Raw genomic sequence first — 18,375 nt, 5'->3', positions numbered from 1 at the left:
ATTGGCTCTTTCATTCTACACTATGTAGAACCTATGTAACAACACCAGTTGTAATGTTATACTGCGACCAATACGGCAGACAAAATCGAAATATTAAATTCGCATCTATTTTTTCATTCCAATGGGTTCACTCCCATAGTCATACATTACAAGTTTCTTGTTTCGGGCCATTCATATTTGCCGTGAGATAGAGACTTTGGGATGATCGAGAAGCAGAAACGATTTATAAAAGATATTTTTTGCCAGATGACTGGGTAAAAGTTATTTTCAGCGCTAAGGAACCCAATAAATTTCAGTTGGTAACAATGAGGCCTGAAGGCTTTATAAAAGTACGAGGATGTGTTGATATCTAGTTAGCCTAGACCAGTTCCGTGCAAAAACAAAATATTGCGTTACCATAGCATCGAACGATAACTTATTAGAAGTGTCAGTGTAAAGTTTGACGTCAAAAAAACAAATCAGAGTTAAGCAATAAATTAAAAGAAAAAAGATGTCCACCGAAATTGTGAAAATCAAAAAATTGGAGTATTGAGCCATCATCAAGTACCTGTATTTAAAAGGGTTAAGAGGTAATCAGATTCATGAATATATGCTTAATACCCTTGGTGATCAATGTCCTTCGTTTGCGACCGTGAAAAATTGGGCTGCAAGGTTCAAAAGAGGTAAATTTTTCATTGGCCAGTTTCTGTGTCAGTCCCAGAAAATATCGATGAAGTCCATGACATGATTTTATCAGACCGTCGAATTAGGCTAAAACGGATATCTGAAGTAATGAATATTTTATGCGAACGCGTTCCCCATATAGTTCACGTCAATTTGTACATGAGAAAAATTGCTGCAAAATAGATCCCAAATGTTTGATGTTGACCAAAAGGGTGCAAGGATAGAAGCAAGGCGTTCGATATGTGCTCGATTTGAAAACGATGTAGACTTTTTGGTTAAGGGTAGAATAATAACTGGAGATTACTATTCGATATTACTGACCAGCTCTAGGAGAAAAAAAGAGAAAACACGCGGAAAGCTATCCAAAGGTGTTTTGTTTTTGCAGGACAACACCCCTGCACACAAATCTCATATTGCCATGCAAAAAATTCGTTATTTCGGGTTTGAATTACTAGAACACCATCCTTATTCACCAGATTTGGCTCCGTCCGACCATCATATCTTTCCTTAATTGAATAAAAGTTTAAAAAGTCGTAAATTTTCTTCCAACGAGTAAGTAATAAAAGCTGTTGAGGTCTGGTTTGCAGAGCAAGAAGAAGGAGAGGAGAAGAGGAGAAAATGAAATTTTGTTTGGTTCTATAGTAGGCTAAGAATTTTTCAATATATCCTCGTACCATTAGGCTAGAAGTGCTACTCACCAACAGAAAAAAGGGGGAACAAGACATCAAAGTAGAATGGATGAAAATACGTTTGCCACAATTTCTATACCAGTTTAAAAACCAAGGGCTCAAGTGTACTGACTTTTTTTACATCTCTTCTATTTGGAAGAGTGGCCCAACTGATTTCTTTTCCGAAAATAATGTTTTTTTGCATTTTTCTATGGTCATTCTCAAATAAGGTGTATGTACCTCTAACTAAATGTTTACTTACGAATAAAATGATATTATAAAATCGAGAAACTGACTTATAATTTTGCACAATTTTTGATTTGCCTATATCTCCAAACTCCAATTTTGTACTTAGGCCACTGAACATCTGCTTTGTATTTTTTAAAATAGAATTCGCAATGCGTTCTAGTGCTCAAATCATAAATATAATGAATATTTTTTTTTGTAATTTGTAGATAGATTCGAAGAGGTGCAAACTACAAGACACCCAGAAAGACACAGAAAGCTGTTAAAGCAGTACGAGAATCGAACTATTTAGATACAAATTTAATGGTACAACAAGCAGAGGATAATTTTTATTAGCTAAGGTCTCTACATGTTAGGCATTGAAGGACACCGTCAATATGTAGACCAAGAAATTTGATCGAAGTTGAGGATCGTATTAAGCCATTGTTGAGTTTTAGAATTTGTAAAACTCCTTTGTAGGCTAAAACTAAAGTTTTCTTAGTGTTTGAATAGAGTCCATTTGCGTTAGCCCAGAACTTAATAGTAATGAGATCTTTGCCTAATGTAAAGCTTGTATATACGAACCACTCCACACTCCACACCAGGTTACATTGGTGTCATCCGCAAAAAAGTGAATTTACTTATAATGCATAAGTCTGTGACACCAAAAAAAGAATTGGACTTAAAACTGAACCCTGAAGTACACCACTGCCAACTGGCAAATTACTCGAAACTTTACCACTAGCTTGTTCGTACCAGTTGTATTCTACATTCAAGGTAAGATAATTGAGCCATATAAAATTTATTATTAAGTGAGGTATATATTTCATTAAAAACAGAAAACAGCGTTATTAGATTTATTCGGTAGGAAACCAAATTGTTGAGCTTTCAAGATTTAAAAAGAAAAGGCAACCGACGGTTTTTCATTAGACTTGTGCAGGGGAAGAATTATACCTATTTTTAGACAGCTTGGGAAAAACTTATTTTCTAAGGATTCGTTGATTAGAGAACATAAAACGTTAATCACCACTTCGGAAAAATTTAAAAAACCTTAGCTGATAACCCATCGAAGGCCCAGGAAGTCTTGTTTTGAATGCTGAGTATGGTTTGCTCTAACTCTAAGTCTAAGGTCAGTGATACTTTTAGAATGAACAAAGAAAGAAAAAGCATCACGACTACCAACGTTCACGAAATAATTCTTAAGTTCATCTTGATCGAGGTCAATAGTGTGATGAACGTCTTTTGTCCCTTAAATAATTGAACGGACCAAGTTTCTTTCGAAGATTTTTAACTCTAGAGATGTGATTCATGTGATAGTTTTGTTCAATAGTTTCGATAGTTTTCAGATACAATAATTTATAGTTTTTGATATAATTGAGAATGTGAGGATTGTCTGTGAACTTTTTAATATACAAGAGTGATCTCATATTGTGGGATAAAGTACGTGTTCCTTTCGTAGTCAATGACTTGCGATGATTATTTTTACGAGGGGAAGGGGAAATTCTGTGTTCAAACACCTTAGAGTTTTATCGAGAAAGTTCGAAAATTCAGTGTCAATATCTTCAGAAAGATTAATCCTATCATTTGCTAAACATAAGTTATGAAATTTGGTCAGGTTTTTTTAAGAGAAAATTTAGAATGTTGGAAAAAATGCTATTATTGAATAAAATAAAAAAATACTGTTACGTATTTAAACAAAAAAAATTACAAATCTCACAGCGTACAGGTATTTGAAATACCCTCCCTAAACGACTAAAGGTTGGGGAGTGAAGGGGGTAGGATAAATTAAGCATGTAAGTGTTTTATTATTAGTGCTTATTCTCAAAAAGATGCAGATCACATAACCATAGCAAAAAGTGGATCTTAAATTACAGCTAGTATTCACAAAAGTAAAAAAATTATTATTCATTAAATCAATTACAATGTGAGCTGTATCAGCAAGTTACAAACAAATCCACTTTTAAATTGGAAAAACTTCCTCAAACTGAAGAAGCAGCTGCACAACATTCCTACAGAGTCTACTACCAATTGCAAACTTGGTTGGATCATTTAGACAACGACCAGAACAATAAAAAAGCAAAGGACGAAAATTTAGGAAGACTCGTGCTGAAATACATCTCTGACAGTTCCGATTTGATTCTCGGAAAGGTGGTTAAAAGCGTTAGATGTACTTTTGAAAGTGGATTCAATAATCAAAGGTGTGGCTGTCGAAAACACGGCTTAAAATGTACCAAAACATGCACTGAGAACTGTTAAAATAGTTCAAACAGATAAATTTGAGTGATTCTGAAGATATTGATGAAGTGCCAGCAAAGAATAATAACATCGAAGTTGAGGTGCCTGAAAATGCCAATGATTTTGAAGATAATACAACAACAACAAAAGGGGGATAAAATTTATTAGATTTTTACATTTTATTGATTTTTCTTTTTATAAGCTATATGCAAACAATATTAATAAGGTAGAAATTTGTAAATAAAGTAAAGAATTCGTAGCTAATATAAATAAATTGTATGTTGTTTTTTATCGTATATATTTAGAATAATTTAATATGCATGCATATAAATGTTGAGTTTTCCATAACTTTTCGTGATGAACTTCAATCAACTTTATTTATTTTATACCAAAGTAAGTTTTTCCATAAAAATATTATGAATTATTTACTTCGATATGCTGATAAATTGAATATAATGTAAAAAACCGACAAGTTCCGGAATAGAAAATTTTTTTTCGGTTTTTCTTAATTTTCAACTGCTAAATAACAGTAAATCATATATCATTTGGAAGTAGAGATCACAACGAAAAAATTAGCACTAACACATAAAAATCCAAAAAGTTGTTCGCTCATTCATTCATCAATATTCATTTTCTATAATTGAAAAAAATTCATGGTTATTATGTGTAAATAATTACGTACTTTCACAAAGTTTCATTAAAATTGAATGATTTTCATGCGAAAAAAAATAAAAACAGAAAAATTTGGTTTTTAACAATTTTTTCTCAACTTTTAAGGTTATGTATATATAAAAATATATTCAGTGATTAGATTTTTTCATTATCTACAACTCTTGCATGAAACACTTTTATCTAGGTTGTCTTTTTTGCGACAAATAACGAGGATTTCACTACTTCTCTTCATCGAAAGTTTTTTTTCTTTGTTTATTACCCCAAGTACATATTCCAGCCGGCCGTTGTCTGCTACTAACTTTTTCATATCAAAAACGTGACCGCCCCAGCTTATAACGCAATTAATTATGAAATTAGGATAAATTACGGGTCGTCCTAAATAATTAAATATTTCTTCAATACATGAACTGTTAGTAACAAATTTTCTTGGATTTCTCCGCAATTATCAACTGCGTTTTTGAATTTTCTCCAATTTCAAGTTATCACTCATAATACATATTAATATCAAATTTTAGAAATAACAAGATTTCAAAAATCTATTTGCATTTTTTTATAGCAAACTTAAATAAATCAATATATCCTGGTTACTAGATTTTTGTGAAATGTTACAAAAAAGGAAAGTCCTCCATCCCAATTTTTTACATGTATCGATGCGGTCAGATTTTCACGAAAAGAAAATTTTATTCGCATAATGCACACTAATTATTAATAATATTCCCTCCGTCCGGAAATATGGTAGACATTTGCAAAAAATATATATATAATAAAACTAAAAATTAACATGTATATTATATCAACTTTTTTTAAATGAATTCCATATTTTCGGACGGAACGAGTTATAACTTCCTCATCAATTTATACCAGCACAGGTTATTACTTCATAATTTTCAAATCAAAACATTCCGAAGTTCACTAGAAATATTGATTAATACTACTTAATACGAACCGTGTAATTAACCCCCCTTCATTAGAGTGGGATGTATGAGAATAATTGAATATGGCTTCTTTGTTTTTCAAAAAATTCTCAGCATTTTTTGCATTCCGATTGAGGTACCTCCAGAACACGTGGTTTGAACACATCAACCGCGTCTTCAGGGGTAGAAAAACGTGACCTCGTAATTTATTTTTGATCTGCAGGAATAAGGACTAATCATTGGGTGCCAAACAAGAACTGTATGGCGGATGACTCAACATTTAGATGTTTTGATTTGAACTGATGTGTGAGAGCTCGAATTGTCGTGGTGGAGAATGATTTGCGTTCTGCGATTGGTTTCCCCGATTTTTTCGATCACTTTTTGCAAACAAATGCTAGTGTACCATTCAGAATTGACCGTTCTACGTTGCTCTAATGGAACGGTGGTGTTTCCAAGAAAACAGGCGTCCATTTGCTTCGAACTGCTTCGCGCGCGCATAACTTTTATTGGATTTGGCATGTCTTGAAAGACCCATACAGTCGATTATTGTTTAATTTCGAGTTCGTATGCATAGATCCATTCATCATCATCATCTATCAGCCATCTTCCATCCACTGCTGGATATAGGCCTCCTCTAGTTTAAACCATCTATCTCTATCTTGAGCTGTATGTAGATCCATTATTCGTCACCTATTACGATCGTATACACGTCTTTGGAAGCACCACGATTGAATTTTTTCAGCATTTCCTTGTACCAATCGACACGAGCTTTTTTTTGGGCGTTATCCAACACGAACAAATATTTTGACAGCCCAATGTATGCGAATGGAACTAATGCCTTAGTATGCCTCAATCTCACGTTGTATTACATGACGATCTTGCAATGTCAGTTTACGCACAGCATCGATGTTTTCTGACACAACAGTCGATTTTGGACGATCTTCACGAAATTCATCATGTAGCGAAGTGTGACCACGATTGAATTCAGAAAATCAGCGAAATACGATGGCACGAGATGGTGCTTCATCACCAAAAACGAAGAAAGTTGATCGTGCCTATTGCTGTTGGTTTAATCCACGTTGAAATTCATAGAAAATCATCGCCCAACTCAAATAGCACTCGTATAGTACGTTCACCTTTAAAAATGTCAAGCTTTATGATGGCGATGTCACATTCACATCAGTGTTGCCTTTTCTCAGAACTTAAGTAGCAGCCTTCGTATAAACTTTGCAGTAGTTTCGGCAAAATCGTAAAAATGTGTATTTGTATGTGTAAAATTTTCTACTAAGCAAACCACAATTATGTTTCAGTTTTCTATCTATCCCAGATACGGGGTCACCTTTTTTAAACACCCTGTAAGAACTTTTAAGTCAACATAATTTGACCTTCAATTTACTAAAAGGTAACTTGATTCTATCGTATCACGCGAAGACAAATCAGGCGAGTAAGAGGCGTAGAACAGTGTAATTACGAGATTTTTACCAAACTGTTCAACGAAGACGGTTTTGTGTGCTGGTGCATTGTTCTAGTGACAAAATCAGTCTCTTGTCTGCTCTACAAATTGTGTTTTGACGAATACTGTTGCGCAATTTTCTCCGCACTTGACCTGTGAGCACAATATGTCGAATTTTTCCAACTTTCAAAAAAGGAATTCCGTGTGTTAATAAAGCATCGCTTTTTGTTAAAAAAAATACTATTGGAGCCAAGGCTCGGGCTGATAGCATTATTCAGACATTGTCCCAGGCAAATCGACGATCGAGAAATGATTTTCAACGTTTAAAAGGGGCGAAACGAGCACCAAGAACGATACACAGATTAGACGCCCCAAAGGAGCAGTCGCCGATGAAAACATCAAAAAGGTCCGCAAAATAATTTCGGATAATCGTAAAGTGAGACTGATCCAGATAGCTAAGACACTAAAGATATCAAAGGAAAAGTGTTAGACATATCGTGAATTATTACTTGGGTATGCGAGGGCTCTGTTGAAAGTGAGTGTTGCATAAGCTCACAATTGACCAAAAACAACAAACTGATGATTCGGATCATTTGTTTTGAACGACAGATTTCAAAAGCTTGTTGCTTTGCTTTCCTTGACAAAAGAACGAAACTTATTACACTTCTTTTTATCTGATGAAAATGTTTATTGGTATAATGTGAGTGATTTGCTAGTTTTCTTGGCTTTGCCGATTGATCAGTTGAATGAATAGTGTGTTTTTCAAACATTATTCGGACATTGTCCCAGGCAAATCGACGATCGAGAAGTGATTTGCAACGTTTAAAAGAGGCGAAATGAGCACCAAGAACGATACACAGATTAGACGCCTTAAAGAAGCAGTCACCGACGAAAACATCAAAACATCAATTTCGGATAATCGTAAAGTGAAGCTGATCCAGATAGCTAAGTCACTAAAGATATCGAAGGAAAAGTGTTAGACATATCGTGAATTAATACTTAAGTATGCGAAGGCTCTATTCAAAGTGAGTGTCGCATCATAATCGACCAAAAACAACAACAAACCGATGATTCGGATCGTTTGTTTTGAATGGTTCAATCGTAATAAACCACAAATTTTTGCGTCAATATTCGATAATGGATTGAACGTGGCTCTATCATGTCAAAACAAAGTCCAATCGACAGTCAGCCAAGTGGACTGCACGAGATAAACTGACTCCAAAGCGTGGAATGACGCACAAGTCGGCTGGCAACAGTATTTTAGGATGCGCAAGGTATAATATTCACGACTGTTATGAAAAGGGAAAATCCATAAGCAGCGACTATTACGTAATGTTATTGGAGCGTTTGAAGGACAAAATCGCGTCGAAAACGGCTCCATTTGAAAGAGAAAGTACTGTTTCTCTAAGACAACGCATATCGATGGCAAAATTGCCATATTCTCCATTGCCCCCTGCAAATTTTCTTGTCCTCGGACCTCAAAAAGATGTTCGCTGGACAAAAATTTTGCGCTGATGAAGAGGTTATCACCGACATTGAAGCCTATTTTGATGCTTAAGGTAAATTGTTTAACTGCCATAATAATGATATCAAAAAGATTTTTTCTATACTAGAATACGAACTTTTCAGCCCACCTGTTAAATCCATATCCAGAGAATTACCGGTTTAGAAACACCGTGCGACTGAGCGAAGCAGTCGTGTTAAGTAAGATCAATATATTATTGAACTTATAAAATAAAGCGCATAATATACTTGAATAGAAAATTAACAATTGCTTGGTGCCGTATCAATATTATCACAAATTTAGCACTTACCTTATCAGTCTTAATTTTTTTAGCTGCCTCGTTCATGATAACTTTGGCTCTTGCTCCTTGTAGTCTCGGTATAAATATTATGCCGCAGAGATACGCCGCAAGGCCGAACGGACCTGCATATAAAAGTTCTTTTTTTGCAATCACTGTACATTTGTCCATCACTCGCCAAAAATTGAACATACCTGAAAATGAAAATTCATAATAAATCATGAGCAGATTGGCTATGTATGTTTTGGAACGGAAATACATTATAGGGCGTGCGAAAACGGAAGAGTTCGCCAACTGGATATCAAAGTCAACGGAAGTGACGCGATCTTGGACGTCACCTGTCAAGTATTCTGTGTTATTTGTCAACTGTGGTGTCTTCTGTCGTTTCCGCCCTCTGTCACTTGTCGTTACCGCCATCTAGCAACCATCTACCCGTCATGTGGCACCTGTCGTGTCTGCTGTAAAGTCTATGTGTCAAAGTAGTGACGTCGTATGTGATACATATTCATTTTTTTGTTAAATAAAAATCTCGTCTGAGCGGAGGTTAGATCCTTCGAGAACATGTTCGATGTTTTTCTATCATCTTCACCTTACCACCTAATCCGCGCAGACACCCACAAGGCTCAAAGAAGATCAGGAGAATGATCCTCACCTAAAAATTATTCCACAATGGAAGGAAGAAAATGGGCGACTCCCGAAGTACTGTCAAGTTTTTCACAGGCTCTAAGGGCATGCGACTCCCTTGTTCTGGAAGAGGAAGTGGAAGTAAAGAAAACACTTCTGCGAGTCCGTGAAAGTTTTTATTGGATGAACAGCTCTCACGATGTGAGAGACTAGAGTAAGAACTTGTGCTACGAGTAATGGAGCACATCGCAAATGAAAGGCACCCAGTATAATGTTGGAAGTTCTTTCGAAAGGATTGTTTTAGACATCGTTGGACTTTTTGCAACGGCAGACAATAGTGGTGAATAGATCCTAATTGTTATAGATTATTTTACAAAATGGATGGAAATTTACGCGTTTCCTTATCAAAAGACAACAGCGGAAGTATTGGTGAGAGAATAAATCAGCCGATATTGTGTCCGCTTATAAAGTTCTCAGCGTTCAAGAAACTTCGAAAGCCATGTGTTCCAGGAAATCTATGACCAGCTGGGAATGAATAAAACTAGGACGAAGGCATTACTCCACAATCAGAGATAATGGACAGATATCTGTCCTAAGTAGTTTCCAGCCACCAGAGATTGGGATCAATATCTATCCCTATTTGCAATGGCTTATCGATCTGCTCTTAATGAATGCATCGGTGTAAAATTTGCGAAAATTATGTTTGGACGTGAAATGAGGCTCCTTGTGACCTAGAATTTGGCTATCGACCTGGAAAAGATTATGTGATCCAATTGAGAAGAATGGAGACATACACGAATTGGTTCATTCAAAGTTTCCAGCGACAAAATGAAAAAATCATAAGACACGGAAGCCACAGACAGCGGTTTTAAAGAGTAGAAAAGAATGTTCTCTAAAATTACAAAAATCACGGAAAAGTCCATACTTAATAAAGAAAAGGATCAATGATTTGATATATCGCATAAGAAAGATCCCCAGTAGAAAACCGAAAGTAATCCACCAAAACCGACTGACGCTTTTCGAAGGAGGTTCTACCTGGTAATCAGAAATTAATTTCAAGATTAATCTACCTGCTGCGATGTAAGGGAAACGCATCAAAGCCTCTGCAACCATATGATGGAAGCCAACGTGAAGAATCTGGCAATGACCAAGATAACGAGTAACAAGTTGGATTGGTGAGTCGTTAAGAACATGATTGAGGTGATTTTCCAGGATATCGGGGCTCACATATTGATTTGCAGCTATACAAAGGGTAGGTCCAGTTGCCGATTTAAACATCCAGTCCCGGCTATCAATGCGTTCCAGGAGGAACTTTCCTCAAAGGAGGGGGTAATATTTCGAACATGTCGAAGATATAGGTTGTGAAACCGGTACTGTCAGGTTATAATGGGATTCTAGAATTTGGCTAAGTCGCGGACCGTTTGATATACGGCGGAATTCGTTTGATATACGGCGGAATTCGTTTGATATTTGTTTTTATATATATTTTTATCATAGTAGGCGGACAGTTTTTTTTTCAACTAAAATCTAGGAAGGTCTTGTTATTTATTTGTTTTTGTTTGTTTACTTTTGAGATTTCTAGAAATGTCGTTTCTGTTATATATATCGAGCATGTTTAGCGGAGTTACTCGTAGTTGATAATAAATAGTCATAGTGAACAGAACGAAATACAAAAGTAACCGAAGAATTTAAATAAATTTTATAAGCTAGTTGAGTGTTAATGATAAGTTAATTATTATATAGGTTAGTTAAGTACAGTATAAAGGGTACTCCACGAATAAAAATATTGTAAATGAATAAGAAAAACATTACAAGAATAATTAATATATAATAATTATGCCAATTTATACAGACTCGTAATTATTTGTTCAAAAATAATAAATAAAATAAACAAGTTTCGTATTTTGTACTTATTTGGGTTAATGTTTAAATAAACAAATTATTTAATAATTGCAATGTAGAATACATATTTTGAACAGAGAAAGTACTTCGTGCTTCGACCATGAATATCTTTTTTTTCCTGAAATTATTGAACAATACTTAAGCTTCGACAGTTTATCACTTTGTTGTTTCTCAAGAAAACTAGACGAGATTGAAGCTATTTTCATGCTTCATTAATATACGTAATATTCCAAAATTCATTGCGCATCCAGTATATTGTATTTTACAACTACAACTAACAATTCCGACGAAATTGCATATTACTCACAACTTCAGACCTAATCGATATTTTTTGATGTGCAAAATCTAGTTTTGTAGATCTGTTTGAAGAGAGTGACAGTTACCAACATTTTTTTCTGTAAAATTGAAGGGTGAAAAGATATACTTGAAAAACGATATTTTCAGTAGAAATAACCCAAGGACATTGATAATTATTGTTGTTGTGTAATTTATTACTATTATTGCAGTTTGATGAAAATGTTGTTTATTGGTGTAATGTGAGTGGTTTGTTGGCTTTTTTGGGTTTGCCGATTAATTAGTCCAATGAATAGTGTCTTTTCAGTAGTAGTAGAAAGTAGTAAACAAAATCTCAAAGCAGTTCTTCTACATAACGAAAATAAATATGCTGCCGTCCCAATTGCTCACTTAACATGTATGAAAAAAGAATATGAGGTAATTTCAAGTGGGTAATGTTTTATCAGACCAACAGAGTGGTTATACCAAATGCCTATACTTCATTTGAATATAAGACACTAGAGCCAAATCACGTCTTTGGACTCAAAAAATTTGGCTGACAAGAAATGCTGTTTTTGTTAGGTTAAGAAATGTTATAAATGTTGCTTTCAAGAGAAAAAATAATTATTCCAGCATTATATATAAAATTAGGTTTAATGAAGCAATTTGTTAAATCTCTCAAGGAAAATGGTGAATTTTTTCAGTTTATTTCATAGAAATTTCCTGGCTTGAGTACTGGATTCCTAAAAGCAGGTTTCTTTTATAGTCATCAAATATTTAAGGTGACCATAATTTTAGAAAACTAAAACGGTTTACCAGCCCGATTTTTAGTACGAAAAATACATTATATTTGTAAAGCAGGGTTTACTTGCAAGTTCAGCGGAACGACAGTTCTCGAACACTCGTGAAGTAAATCGACAAGTCTCAATCATTGATGAAACTACGCTGACGCATACCTTTTCCTCTAAGTAATGCGTTTCAGACAACACTCTGTTTTATAAAAAAGTAAACCACCAGAGTTATAATTGTGAAAATCGAAAAATTGGACTATCGAGCCATCGTCAAGTACGTGTATTCAAAAGGGTTAAGAGGTAAGTAGATTTACGAAGATATGTTTAATACCCTTGGTGATCAATGTCCTTCGTTTGCGAATGTGAAAAATTGGACTGCAAGCTTCAAAAGAGGTAAATTTTCCATTGAAGATGAAGACCGATCGGGAAGGCCAGTTTCTGTGTCAGTCCCCGAAAATATCGATGGAGTTCATGACATGATTTTATCCGACCGTCGAATTAGGCTAAAACAGATATCTGAAGTACTGAATATTTCATGCGAACGCGTTTATCATATAGTTCACGTCAATTTGGACATGGAAAAATTGCTGCAAATGTTTGAATGTTGACCAAAAACGTGCAAGGGTAGAAGCATCGCGTTCGATCTGTGCTCGATTTGAAAACGATGTAGACTTCTTAAACCGAATTGTTACTATGGATGAGATTTGGGTACATTTCTACTATCCAGAAACAAAGCAACAATCGATGGAATTGTGTCACTCTGGTTCTCCAAGACCTAAGAAGTTTCGTATCCAAAAATCTGCTGAAAAAGTTCTTGCTTCCGCTTTTTAGGAATACCATGGAGTAATAATGATTAATTTTGTAGATAAAGGTCGAACAATAACTGGAGATTACTATTTGACATTACTGATCACTAAACAAGTTTAAAAGGTCGTAAATTTTCTTCCAACGAGGAGGTAATAAAAACTGTGGAGGTCTGGTTTGCACAGCAAGAAGAAACATTTTTTGAAAGGTCTAGAGACGTTACAGGTTCGCTGTAATAAATGTAATTAAGAGGAAAATATGTTGAGTAATAAAATATTTTGACATTGAAATTTTCTTTAGTTCTATAGTAGGCTAAGAATTTTTCAATACATTCTTGCATATTCTTATAAAGTCAAACTTTCGTTTGGTAAGTCTTTATATTATTATATTATGTTAAATGTAAACGAGTCATATGGCTATTTATTTTTGAAGTGTAAGCCAGAATGTCACTTGGAGGTACACAAAAATTTATTTTTATAGCACAGACATCTTGCTGTAGTACAATTTTTCTTGCAAAGGTACTTTTTAAATCCCTAGCCGGTTCCAGTGGATTCTAGGTTAGCAACTGACCATAGTGCTATCTCCGTACTCGGTACATCCTCTGCATCAAGAAGAACTCTTGGACACACATTAATCTGAGAACGAGAATATAATTGTTTTAAGATCCCGTTCTTGATACCAATTTAATAAAGCTCATCATCGGTTTTAGCCAAAACTACACCTATAATATTTCGGGCATCACTACGACTTCTGTCAACCTCTGGAACTGCAATTCGTATAGAAGTGCCAATAAGTACAGCATTTTTTAAGCCTGTTGTTGCAGGCTTTTCTTAGCACTTTGACGATTATCTTGTACTTTATATTTTTTTGAACATTGTGGACACAAAACTTTAGATACAATCCTTCATCGGATGATTCTTCAGCAACAGCGCAAATAGCGTAGATTGCACATCCACATTCTCTACATGTATGAGCTCCTGTAGTTTAGTGTGAACAGACGCTGCATTGGAGGGTGCAAGCTGGAGGTTGCGTACTTGATATGGAGGCATTCTTGGGCCTTAGTTCTACTCGCATACATTCAATATTTCATGAACATTTGGTTGTCAAAAAGATTTGATAGTTTTGGATACTGCATAACTTGACTAGTCGTGTCAATTGGTGCAAAGAAATGTTGAAAAATTCAAGACGTAACTGGCGACGAATCATGGATTTATTCATATGAGTCCGAAACTTAACAACAATCGACTGTATGGGTCTTTCAAGAAGAGCTAAATCCAACAAAAGTTGAGCACGTAGCAGTTCGAAGCAAATGGTCGCCTATTTTTTCTGGACATGTCACCATCGTTCCATTAGAGAAACGTAGACCGCTTAATTCTGAATGATATGCTAGCATTTCTTTCCCAAAAGTCATCGAAAAAATCAGGGAAACCAATTGCACAAGACGAATCATTCTCTACAAACATCTAATTGTTGGGTCATCCGCCTTACATTCCGTGTTTGGCAATGTACAAGCGTTTAATATTGTTAAATATAGTTAAGCATGGCCCAATATTGGCGACCAAGGTTGGCCCATCGTTATCACTCCAGAGTTTTACCAAGACTGAGCCAAGCCTGGCTTACAAGCTTGGCCCAGAGTTCTACATGGTTGGACCAAATCTGGGCCAAGCTTGGGCCCTTGGAACTTTCCTCTATAATTGTTTCAATAGAAAATATTTTAAAAAAAAATACTTCGAAGTAAAGTAGGTGCGTTTTTCTTTAGTGTTTGTCTCAGATCGAGATGATGAGGATTACCCTGAACTGAGTTCAGACACATTATGGGTGGTTTTCGTTGGAAAAAGCATCCGAGAAAAATTAAAAAAACGATATTGTAGTATGGAGGAGAAATCACCTAAGATATATAAAAGAAATGAGAAACCAAATTCCAAGAAACTCACACCAATCATCTTATAATGAGCACACTGTTACCAATGCTCACAACCTTCAGTCTCTGAAGACGATAACTCGGTCATTGAACGCTCGTCAGACAGTGTTATTGTGGGTGTTGGTGTAACAGTAAACAGTGTGTTCAGTATAAATATCACTAATAGTTCCATAAAGACAACAAAGTCTACATCAAAATGGACTGTAGACCTGAAATACAGTAAAGAATATTTCTCTGTGGAAAAATTCCCTAAAGGGCAAAATAATTCCAAACGAATCAGTTTTCTAGTAAGAAAATAGCCTATAGAATTAATGATTAATTAATCAAACAATTCCAACAACAGTTCCAACAACAAATTTATTGATATAAGGACAAACAATTAGTACTGCCTTTCGGAAGCAATTTTCCAATTTAGAGGAAACTGAATTACAGTCATAAAGAATGGGACAATCAGGCAATTAAAATATTATTTTTATTGATACTTATCAATCTAAATTGTATTCAGAGATTTTATCAACATAACGATACACCCACCAATTTCATTTTATCCCTATTATGTATACACCATTTATATGGAATTTGATTATTTTTATATTTGAATGAGTCAATAATAATCATAATAAAGTTTTGCGAAATATGCGGAAACAATAATCTTCAAAGGCTACATTGAACAAAAAGACTAATAAATCTAATAGTCTACAAGAAACATTTTCGTTGATTCGAAACTCGAAGGGGTCTTAAAATGTTACAAATTATCGAGTGAGTTAAAAAAGTTTTCACGACTATGTAAAAACTATTTATTAACATAAAATATAAATAAATAGAATGGTTTCAATATTGTTCTTGTTGGATGTGAAGACTATTAAGAACACACAATGCATGTTTATGCTATCTTAAATAGTAATCCTATTGTACCGGGTGTCCCAATAATAATGGCTCTCGGCCATATCTCGGGAACCGTTTATAGTACAGCTTCAGGAAACAAAAATTTATAACAAAAGTGACCTCGAGAAAAACCTGGAAATTATTTACAGAGTTGTAGGTCCACCGCCAGAGGGCGTAATTAAATACCAAAAATTATAAAATGAATAATTTACAAATTTTGCCTAATTAAGATGCATTTAAACTATGATTATCGTATTCTTCAAGAAATTCTGCGAATATTTCATTTTACAAGTTTTAGTCTATCTCTTCAAATAAGAGATGGGGGAAGCGGAAACTTTATTATGAAAAAACGCCTTGTAGTTCAGTTCTACTTAACCTATATATGCAAACTTAGTCTTTTTGAAGAGAGCTCCTTTCTACCAATGTGAGAGTTATAATTACAAACAACCTAATGAGTTAATTATACGCTAGAGGGCGCTATTTATTTATTTTTTTAAATCTATCTATCCTTGAAAATGTTGAATGGAAACATGCAGTTTTAATTAAGGAATATAAATCCAACCTTCTGTCGTAATCACGATCAACCAATTGTTGATACAGTACTATATGATAAATAAATTATTATGTTAACATATAAACATGCCCACAAATAATATTATGCGGGCATATTTTGTTTAAGAAACATATCTTTACATTTCCAGTCGTTCTTAAACGGTGTATGAGTCGTCGAAAAATTTTGCTACCGGGATGACATCTTTGGGGATATGGTATGGCATATACCCTAGCCGCAACAGTTGCATTTCTCATACATTCAAAGTAAATGCCTATCATATCCAATGCTTCTTCGTTTCTAAGAATCATCTTAGCTATAACTTTTAAGTAAATTTTATATCGGATCTAATGCACTCGAATTGGAAGATGGGACACCCGGTACATCCAAGGAAACCATTCGCCATAAAGAGAGATTATAAAGAAAATTATCATAAATTGTAATTATTTATTGAAAATACTTACAGGGAGTTATTAAAAGAAATTAATAATTAAAATATAAAAAATAACATTATTCCTAATAGGTGGATTGGTCGAGGAGGTCTATTTGCATGGTCATGATATTGCCCGCAATTAAATACAATAGATATATTTTATGGAGATATCTTAAAAGCTTGGTATACGCAACACCGGTTGTAGGCATAAGGAACGAAATGATCGATAGAATAAACTTCCATTGTGACGCTATAAGACGGAATTTTGGAATACTCTTCCGATTGGAAAGAAATATCCTCCGTAGACTCCGGAAGTGTCTAGGTATCCACTTCGAACATTTATTAGTTTTTTTTAAGCATTTTTTGAACATAAATTACTCCGGTTTGAGTGAACAGATTTTAACATTTTTTGACTCCTCAAAATTGTCTTTCCTTGTTCTATTAATAATAGTTCCAATTATTATGTTAATATTACTTATGCTATAAAAACAAGTGGTGGGCCATGAAAAAAAAAACAAAACAAAAAGTTATGACGTTTGTCAAATTAATAAACCTAGTAATTTGTTCAATTACGTGTCATTGCGATTTGTGTGCACTAAATTCGATATAAAATTTACTTAAAAGTTATATCTAAGATGATTCTTAGAAACGAAGAAGCATTTGATATGATAGGCATTTACTTTGAATGTATGAGAAATGCAACTGTTGCGGCTAGGGTATATGCCATACAATATCCCCAAAGACGTCATACCAGTAGCAGTTTTTCGTCGACTCATACACTGTTTTAGAACGACTGGAAATGTTAATCTTCTTGTATTTAGAAGACGCGGCAGAGGTCGTTCAGAGGAAAACACAATAAATGTTTAGGGATATGTGCAATTTAACCCGCAAAAATTAGAGACTTGGGAACCACCGTTCAACGTATTTTGAGAGGACACAGGTGAATTATGATGTAAAAAGATATATTTCTTAAACAAAATATGCGCGCATATTATTTGTGGGCATGGTTATATGTTAACATAATAATTTATTTATCATTCCGGAAAGATATTTAATAGGACATTATATTTCTTTTAGATTTCATCCATATCCTATAGTACTGCGTCAACAATTGGTTGATCGTGATTATGACAGAAGGTTGGATTATTACAACTGGTTACTACATATGGTATATGACGACCCTCAATTACTGTCACGTATTTTGTGGTCAGACGAAGCTACATTTAGTAGTGGTTAGGTAGTTGGTACGGTTAACCGGCATAATATGCACTATTGGTCACAGAATAATCCACGCTGGATGGAGTATGGATGTTCAGTATCAGGAGCGATGGTCGGTGAATGTATGGTGTGGTATTGTACATGGTCAGATAATTGGACCTTTTATTTTTGACAACGCAATTAACGGGGAACGCTACCTAAATTTTATAAGAGATGTTGTTTCAGCACGGCGCATTTCTCCAGACAAGTTCTCCAGAATTTTTAGATAATGCTTTACCCTGATAGGTGGATAGGACGTTGAGGCTAATTTTTTTGGTCAGCCAGGTCACCAGAATTAACCGT

At 34.7% G+C, this 18,375-nt stretch overlaps 1 protein-coding gene across 4 annotated transcripts in view; it reads right to left on the bottom strand.

Moving 5' to 3' along the window:
* LOC130442200 (1-acyl-sn-glycerol-3-phosphate acyltransferase alpha) overlaps nucleotides 1-18,375 on the bottom strand; it is an 89,669-nt gene that overhangs the window by 57,697 nt on the left and 13,597 nt on the right. For all 4 annotated transcript variants that reach the window (XM_056776326.1, XM_056776325.1, XM_056776328.1 and 1 more), the window contains exon 3: nucleotides 8,645-8,826. In XM_056776326.1, coding sequence (XP_056632304.1) covers nucleotides 8,645-8,826 — 182 coding nt within the window. The remainder of the gene's footprint in view (nucleotides 1-8,644; nucleotides 8,827-18,375) is intronic.

This window comes from Diorhabda sublineata, chromosome 3, assembly GCF_026230105.1.
Source record: "Diorhabda sublineata isolate icDioSubl1.1 chromosome 3, icDioSubl1.1, whole genome shotgun sequence".
Lineage (NCBI taxonomy): Eukaryota > Metazoa > Arthropoda > Insecta > Coleoptera > Chrysomelidae > Diorhabda > Diorhabda sublineata.
Note: the sequence above shows the minus strand (reverse complement) of the source record. Positions and strands in the feature narration are given on the sequence as shown.